Below are 9,539 nucleotides of genomic sequence, written 5' to 3' on the forward strand. Positions count from 1 at the left end.
TATTAATTGTATATATATCAATTTGTTGAAGATTTGTATCATTTTATAGCTGTAGAAGATTATGTACCAGTAAAAAGATTCTAAAAATGAAATGGAATTCACTGCCTCAGGCGGCTGTGCAGGCCGCGTCATAGGGTGTGTGTAAAGTGGAGCTTGATAGGTAAAACCTCTGGCAATCCCCAGTCTTTTCCCCCATTCAACATAATATTCAGCACCCCCCCCCCGGTGTTCGCCACTTACGCCCTGGGGAAAGGGGGTTCACTTCCGGGTTACGCTACACTGACTGTCCGACACCGCCTGTGCCTCACGTACGTAATAAGAAGGCTACTGAGTGAATGTCCGCGGCGTTCCGCTGCTGCAGCCCAGCCGCTTCCAGGCTCGACTTGCCTGCGCGTCCAGAGACACTCTCCTCTGCGCACGACACGGTGTCACGCGTGGTTATTTGAGTCACTGTCGCCTTCCTGTCAGCTTCACACAGTCTGGCCATTTTCTGACCTCTCTCTGCAGCAGGGTGTTTTCACCCGCAGAGCTGCCGGTCACTGGATGATATTTCACTCGTATTCTGTGCGGGCTGTGGACTGTCGCGGGAGATGATCGCTTTCTGGGAGACGTAGCTCAGTGCGCCTGGCGCTAACCAACAGCCAGTCAAAGCCACTGAGATCGCATTCCCCCCCCCACCCCGGCTTCAGATCTCGGTTCTGAACACCCGACCCGCTTCGACCATGCCTGCATGATTTTATCCAGGGGGGCAGCTGCCGATTAGGAGTTTGCATTAACGAGCAGGTGTTCCGGGTACCTAACAGAGTGGCCACTGACTGTGTTTCTTTCTGTTCCAGCAGTTCTGATCGGCGCGGCCGGCGATGTATCGGACACCGCAATGTGTCAAGCGTATCCTGAAGGTGTCCATCCCTCTGCTGGTGGTCCCATGCCTGATAAAGCTGACGCTGGTTTGGATGAACGGGGACACGCGGCCCCTCTGCCACTCGCGGGTCAACGGCACAACCTTTCTGATGCAGCCCGTCCACCGGTGCGACAGCGGCGGCCCCTTCCTCGTCCTGCTGGTCACCAGCTCGCCGGAGCAGTTCGAGGCTCGCTCGGTCATCCGCCGGACCTGGGGGAGCGAGCGGCGGACGGCGGGGAGAGGCACGTCGGTCACCTACTTCCTTCTGGGGCGCGGCCGAGAAAGGCAGGAGCTCATCCGGCGGGAGGGCGAGGTGCACGGTGACATCATCCAGGGAGATTTCGGCGACACCTACTACAACCTGACCTACAAAGTCCTCCTGGGCCTCCAGTGGCTCTGTAACTCCTGCCCCTCCGCCACGTTCGTGATGAAGACCGATTCCGACATGTTCGTCAACACCGACTATCTGCTGGAGCTCCTCTCCCGGGAGCCCCGCCGGCGTGACCTCTTCACCGGGTTCATTATGGACCACTCGTTGCCCATCCGCAACATTTTCTCAAAGTGGTACGTGAGCGCGGCGGAGTACCCGATGCAAACGTACCCACCCTTCTGTTCCGGCACCGGATACGTCCTCTCCACCGACCTGGCCTGCCGCGTGTGTATCATCTCCCGGGCAGTGCCGCTGTTTAAACTGGAGGACGTCTATGTGGGGCTGTGCCTGGCCGAGCTAAAGGTGAAGCCGCTGGACATCCACGACCACCCCGTATTCCACAACTACAGGGTGCCGTTCTCCATCTGCTCCTACCGGCAGCTCGTCACCTCCCACCGGGTCACACCGACTGAGCAAGCGGACTACTGGAGACAGCTGCAGGCCTTTGGCAATGAGAAATGCCCAGGGGACTAGTGAGGGACCTGATGTCTCTGAGCCCACTCAGAGGACCTCCATACGGTAGGGAGAAAATGGGGGGAGGGCGTGGAATTGGCTCGGCGTACGGGTGACTTTACGACGGCTGAGCTGTGGGTGTGTCACGACCACGGATTCTGCAGCGCAGTAGATACGGCAACTGCGCATCTGAATATGCACGAGTCAGCTAATTATTATTTGATTGTGATTGTATCTAACGCCATTCATTCAGTCGAGGTAATTAGGAGCGGGAAACGAGGCCGGTTCTCTGAGAAAGGAGGAACTGGCTGAGGACTTGGTCCAGAAGAATGATCCGCCGGGAAGGAAAGGGTTAACGCCTGGGCGGCGTTTGCTCGCCTGCTGGCGTTCAGAAGAACGGCGGCGGGGAATCTGATTAAAACATATCGACTATGAAAAACCCTAGATGGAGTAGACCTGGAGAGGATGCTTCCTTATTCTGGGAATGTCTGGGACCTTGTTTCAGCCAGAGGGTGGTGAATCTGTGGAAATCATTGCCACAGACGATCGTGGAGGGCAGCTCAATTGGTATATTTAAAGTGGAGGTAGATAGGAGACGGTCGTGGAGGGCAGCTCAATGGGTATATTTAAAGTGGAGGTTGATAGGGTCTTGATGACTAAGGGCGTGAAAGGTTACGGAGAGAAGGCGGGAAAATGGGGTTGGGAGGGATCATAAATTTACCACGATGCAATGCCGGAGCAGACAAGATAGGCTGAATGGCCAAATTCTCACATGCCTTCTTGTCTCACGGTCTCCTGTTCGCCCATCCTTGCCAGTATTTTGTCAGCATCGCATCTCCTGTGCTGAGACAGTGACTTTCGGATCGTCCACTGAGAACTGTGGATACTCCGAACCGCTATTTCAGATGCTCGAACTTTACGGGACTTAGAACATAAGACCAGAAAACATCGGAACAGAACGAGGCCATTCAGCCCATCGGCCATGGTCCACCATTCCATCATGACTGATCCCGGTTCCCACTCAACCCCGACACACCTGCCTTCTCGCCGTGCCCTTGGACGCCCTGACCGATCACGATCCACGTCCGTCTTAAATATACCCACGGACTTGTCCTCCACCACAGTTCGTGGCCGAGCATCTCACAGAGTCACTACTATTTACCTAAACAAGATCCTCCCGATCAATGTTCTGAAGAGACTGCTCCGCCATTCAATCATGGGCGGATCCAATTCCTCTGGTCTTCCCCCCACACCCTTTGATGCCCTGGCTAATCAAGACCCTGTCTATCTCTGACCCGGCCTCCACAGCCGCTCGTGGCAACAAATTCCTCAGACTTACCACCCTCTGGCTAAAGTAATTTCTCCGCATCTCTGTTCGAAATGGACGTCCTTCAATCCTGAAGCTGTGTCTTCTTGTCCTAGAATCCCCTGCCATGGGAACTAACTTTGCCATATCTAATCTGTTCAAGCCTTTTAATGTTCCGAATGGTTCTCTGAGATCCCCCCTCATTCTCCTGAACTCCAGGGAAGAGCTGCCAGACGTTCCTCATACAGTAACCCTTTCATTCCTGGAACCATTCTCACGAATCTTCTCTGAACCCTCTCCAAAGTCAGTTTATCCTTTCTACAACAAGGAGCCCAAAACTGCACACAATGCTCCAAGTGTGCTCTCACAAGTGCCTTATAGAGCCTCAACATCTCATCCCTGCTCTTAGATTCTATACCAACATTGCATTCGCCTTCTTCAACACCGGCTCAACCTGGAGGTTAACCTTTAGGGTATCCTGCACAAGGACTCCCAAGTCCCTTTACATCCTGCATTTTGAAATCTCTCCCCATCGAAGTAATAGTCTGCCCGTTTATTTCTTTCACCAAAGTGCATGGCCATACACTTTCCAACACTGTATCTCATTTGCCACTCCTTTGCACATTCCCCTAAACCACCCGTCTCTCTGCAGCCTTGCTGTTTCCCCAACACTACCCGCTCGCCCACCTATCTTTGTGTAATCGGTAAAGTTAGTCACAAATGCATTAAGCCCGTAGTCTAAATCTTTTTGCATACATCGTGAAAAGCAGCGGTACCAACACCGACCCCTGTGGAACTCCACTGGTAACCGGCAGCCAGCCAGAATAGGATCCCTTTATTCCCACTCTCTGCTTTCTGCCGTCCAGCCAATGCTCCACCCATGCGAGCAACTACCCTGTAATCCCATGGACTCTTATCTTGCTAAGCAGCCTCACGTGTGACACCGTGTCAAAGGCTTCTGAAAATCCAAGCACACCACGTCCACAGCATCTCTTTTGTCTACCTTTCTCGTCATTTCCTCCAAGAACTGCAGTAGGTTTGTTAGTCAGGATTTTCCTTTCAGGAAACCATGCTGACTTTGGCCCATCTTGTCACGTTCCTCCAGGTGCTCTGTCGTCTCAGCCATAACAATCGATTCCAACAACTTCCCAACCACTGATGCCGGACTAACAGGTCTATCGTTTCCCTTCTGTTGACTCCCACCCTTCTTAAGTTGCGGAGCAACATTTGCAATTTCCCAGACATCCGGTACAGTGTCAGAATATATCGATTCTTGAAAGATCATCGTTAATGCCTCTGCAATCTCTCCAGCTACTTCCTTCAGAAGCCGAGTCTGCAATCCATCAGGTCCCGGAGATTTATCCACCCTGAGACCACCTTCTCCGTCGTAATTTTCAATGCACGAACGTCACTTCCCTGACACTCTTGAATGTCCGGTATACTTCAGTCGGACCGCTGAGTTTCACAGTTGGCGTGCTGTGACACAATTTTATAAACCTCTAATTAGAAAGTATTGCTGCTTGGTAAAGAAAGGAAAAAAGTCCTTATCACACAGTGATTTATGTTATTCGACAACGTCTGTACTTTAAGACCAAATCAAAGGTTTTGAAAGTAGTTCGAATGGTCCCCACAATGTTTGAAAGTCTTGGTTAGAATCAGAAATTGAACAACGGATCTTCTCTAAATTTAAGCATGACATCACATCACGTAACCATTAAGCGTGAGTAGGCGGAGCAACACCTATCTAGAAGAGAAATAAAAGGCAATATATGCAAATCTGATGTCTCCAAAGTTACGGCCTTTTCTCCAACAATACCAAACAAAGTAGTCAAAGAATTAGGCTTAAACTTTACTTTATAAAGTACAGAAAAAGTTTAGGATACTTCCTTCCAGTATTTGTCAAGATTCGGACGTGTTCAAAAACATATGGATTAGTGAAGCCTCTCCATTGTAACATCTATCACAACAGGGAGATATATCCGGATAGAAACGAGTCAGCTTGTCTTTGGACATGTGGGCCCTGTGGACCACTTTAAATTGAAGGAGGGAGTGGCGAGCACATAGTGATGAAGTGTTAACCAATTAAAAAATTTCATTCCAAGTCTCCTCAGAAATTGGAATCTGTAAATCTTGTTCCCAGGCATTTCTCATTTCCTCTAAAGGAGCCTCTGTTATTCCCAAGAACATTCCATAAATATTGGATATTGAGCCATTATGAAAAGGTTTCAAATTAGAAATTACAGCGTATAAGTTCTTATCAGCAGTCATAGGAAATGTATGTAATTGAGATCGCAGGAAATCTCTAATTTGTAGATACCAAAAAAAGTGGTTTTTTGGTAATCTATATTTAGCTGACAGTTGCTCAAACGAAAAGAGAGTTACTCCAACAAACAGATCCTGGAAGCATTTAATACCCAATCCATCCCATTCTTTAAAAACTACATCGGTCATAGAAGGTTTAAAAATAAACAATTAGAAAAAAATGGGACTAGAAAGAGAAGATCTCAATAAACCAAAGTAACTTCTAAACTTTAACCAGATCCTCAAAGTATGTTTAACTACCAAGTTGTCAGTTAGTTTATTTAAAGATAAAGGAAGTGAGGATCCAAGTAGAAAAATAATAGAGAATTTTTTAACAAAGTTAGCTTCCAAAGAGACCCATACTGGACAGTCCTCACTGGTAATGTAATATGAGCAAAACGTAAGATTTCGTATATTGTCTGCCCAGTAATAAAACCTAAAATTTGGTACAGCTAAACCTCCATACTTCTTAACTTTTTGAAAGTGTACCTTATTTAATCTAGAATGTTTGTTTTTTTACCATAAATACGAAGATATAATTGAATCAGGAGAATCAAAACAGGGCTTGGGAATAAAAAGTAAGGCCTGAAAAAGGTACATAACTTTATGCAGGATATTCATTTTAATAGAGTTATTTCGAGGAATCAATGATAGAGAGGGGGGTGACCAGTTTGATAGTGCCCTTTTCACATGATTCAATAGAGTAAGAAAATTTTCTGTAAGTAGGTGTTAATAATCCTTAGTAATTGTTACACCCAAATAGGTAAATTGATTTCTTCTAATTTTAAAAGGAAGGTTAGTCTTAATTGATACCAGATTATTCAACATTGGTAGTGGGTTTTGATTCTTTCTGAGAAAAGATTATTATAATTGAACTTACAATTTAATTATTATTCGTGCTTGATTATGAATATAGGGTACTGCGATTGCAGGTGTGATTTAAATATAATGCATTCGGTACTGTTCGCTTTTCTGATTTATAATATATATCTGCATGTACTCTGTATTCTTCTGTGTGAAAATTAATAAAAGTATTGAAAAGAAAAAGAAGATAAAGTATTATTAAATAAATTTGAGGTGCTGGGGAGTAGGTACAGAGGAGATGTCAGGGGTAAGATTTTCACTCAGAGAGTGGTGAGTGCGTGTAATGGGCTGTCGGCTGCTGTGGTGGAGGAGGATACGATAGGGTCTTTTAAGAGGCTCTTGGATAGGTACATGCTCAGAAAAAGAGAGGGCTATGGGGTAAGGAACTGTTCAGTACAGCTTTGTTGACCGAAAGGCCTGTATTGTTCTGTAGGTTTTCTTTCTTGTGTAAGTTATTTTTTATTGAAGTTCATCATCAAATAAATATTTCCAAAAGATGTATTTCAGATACTGCACATATAAATCATAGAATCATATTTGTCACAAATCTCCACATGAAAATTATGTGAGGAGAGGAGAGAAAGTGCAATGGAAATAAGAAAACGATGAGCGACGTTGGGAGTGATCGTTTTTTTAAAACAGATTCATTGACTTGTGAGAATAAAATCAGGCCTATGAGGTGTTATGTAGTTAAATCATTTCCCCCAGTATGAATCAAATTGTTCCAGCTTGTGATTAACAGATGCTGTTATCTTCTCCATTTTGTAAATGTCCAATTGTAGCGGTGTGCTACAAGCAGCGCTAAAATTACGACACGGAGTCGGTAACTGCAGTCGAAGGAAAAAACTTTATTCGAAAACTTCAGCCTCACTTTTAAGCCTCTGTCAACCGGCCCCCCTTGGCGCAGAGGCTCCAAAGCTCTGTGCTCGCAAACCCCCGTAGGCTATCTAATTGTTAGTCGGTTCGGATACGCTAGGAAATGGGTCGCCACACATTGTTATTTCCATCCATACATTTAAAGTTGGGCTCTCCTGTGATAACCGGGCTGTATCTGCCACTTTTAATAGGCTTCTCCGTTCCTGTCTACTGGTGTGTGACTGGGACAGATCTGGGGGCTGAATACTTTTCCAAGGCACCGTTAAAATAAATAAATAAATAAATAAATAGATAGATAAATAAATAAATAGATAGATAAATAAATAGATAGATAGATAGATAGATAGATAGATAGATAAATAAATAGATAGATAACTTAATAAATAAATAAATAAATAAATAAATAGATAGATAGATAGATAGATAGATAGATAGATAGATAGACAGATAGATAGATAAATAAATAAATAAATAAATAAATAAATAAATAAATAGATAAATAAATAAATAGATAAATAGATAAATAGATAAATAAATAAATAAATAATTCTGAGGAAATGAGAAGAGAGCATGGCCCGGGTGATGGGTGCCCTTGATGATGGATGTTGAGGGGGAGAGCTTTTCTTGCGATGGACTGGGCTGTAACCACCACTTTTAACAGGCTTCTCCGTTCCTGTGTACTGGTGTGGGTCTGGGACAGATCAACCTTAAGGGGCTGAGGGACGTCTTCTGTCCCCAGTGTGTTGTCTGCTTGCGTATTGAGATGGAGGGGCCTCTGGAGGTAACTCTGGAGCGGGGTGTCCTGTTTTCGCTCCACACGCTGATCAGTGGATTAAATGGCCACAGGTGTCTGCCTCCGGGGGAATGTGGAGCCGGTATTGTGGGATTAGCGTCGGATCAGTGTCAATGGTGTTTGATGGTCAGCACGTACTCAACGGGCCAAAGGGTCTGTTTCTGTGTTGTGTGACTCTGTGACTCTCTCTCCTCGTCTGTCAGTTCTACTGTCTTTTTTTCTCACTCTCCCCATTCCTTCCAACACCTCAGATTGTGCCGATGCTTCCTGTTTCAGTCTGTGAATATGATAATCAGAATCAGGTTTAACATCACTGGAAGATGTTGTGAAATTTATTAACTTTATGGCACGAGTTCAATGAAATACAGAATAAATAGAGATAAAGGAAAATAAACTGACTCACAGTGAGTAGACGGATGTCCATTAAAATTAGTGTTAAAATCAGTATGCAAAATAAAACAGAAATAAAAAGAGCAGTGAGTTACTGTTCATGGGCCCACTGTCCATTGAGGAATCATATCATTTCGGGGAAGCAGGAGTTCCTGAATCGCTGAGTGAGAGCCCTCAGGCTTCTGTACCTCCTTCCCTACAGTAACAATGAGAAGAGGACACGTCCTGGATGGTGAGGATCCACAATGACGGACGCCGCCTTCCTAAGGCACTGCTCCATGAAGATGTCTTGTGCACTACGGAGACTGGTACCCATGATGGAGCTAACTAATTTTACAAGTTTCAGCAACATACTTTGTTCTTCTGCAGTGGGCCCCCTCACACCCTCGCCCACCCCACCACCAGCCCAATACCAGATGGTGAGCCAGAATGCTCTCCGCGGTAGTTTTATAGAAGTTTGAGTGTTACAGGTGACAAACCAAATCTCCTCAAATTTCACCAAATGTGACATGTGTCTGTGATGTGAAAACCCCTCTGTTCTCAGTCTGTTCGCATCCGGTGGCAAACAGGAGAACAGAACAGGGCAGAATTAACCAGAGGGATGTTCCTATTGGAACTGTAATGGCCACAGAAGCAGAGTGAATAATCTGGAATATTTTGCAGAGAAACTGAATATTCAGTGCCACAAACTACATGGCATCTCTCTGACCCTATCTCCCTCCACCTTTCTGTCTCACTCTCTCTTGCCACTTCACCACCCTGTTCCAGGAACTGCTCTCAGTTCCGTTAGTGGGTGAATTTGCATCTGTGGCTTTCAACACGTAATACCGACGTGAGTGAAATGAACAGTCCATTGTTCTCAATCTGTGTGTTTTTTGTTGCCTTTGATTTCCTGTTGTTTGCCTCCCGCCCTTCAGAAAGAGCGGAGTGACATTAACAATTTTCCATTCCTCAGAAACAACCCCAGAATAAAAAATGATTGTAGAAAGATCGTTACTAATGCCCCCAACAGCATTTCAGCCACCTCTTTCAGAACCCTGGGGTGTAGTCCATCTGGTCCAGGTGACTTATCGACTTTCAGACCTTTCAGCTAACCAAGCACCTTCTCCTTAGTGATACCAGCAGCACTCGCTTCTGGCCCCGACACTAGAATTCCTGGCAGACTGATCGTGTCTTTCACAGTGACGGCCAACACAAAACTTATCAAGTTTGTCCGCCTTCCTTT

General features: G+C 45.6%; 1 protein-coding gene across 1 annotated transcript; it reads left to right on the top strand.

Moving 5' to 3' along the window:
- Positions 1-860: 860 nt before the first annotated feature.
- On the top strand, positions 861-1,805 carry LOC132388874 (beta-1,3-galactosyltransferase 5-like). Its single transcript, XM_059961301.1, has one exon. The coding sequence runs from the start codon at positions 861-863 to the stop codon at positions 1,803-1,805; it is 945 nt and encodes a 314-aa protein (XP_059817284.1).
- Positions 1,806-9,539: the final 7,734 nt, after the last annotated feature.

This window comes from Hypanus sabinus, unplaced genomic scaffold, assembly GCF_030144855.1.
Source record: "Hypanus sabinus isolate sHypSab1 unplaced genomic scaffold, sHypSab1.hap1 scaffold_43, whole genome shotgun sequence".
NCBI classification, from domain to species: Eukaryota; Metazoa; Chordata; class Chondrichthyes; order Myliobatiformes; family Dasyatidae; genus Hypanus; species Hypanus sabinus.

Coding starts and splice junctions, on each gene's coding strand:
- LOC132388874 (XM_059961301.1), top strand. CDS start 861: ATGTATCGGACACCGCAATGTGTCAAGCGTATCCTGAAGGTGTCCATC.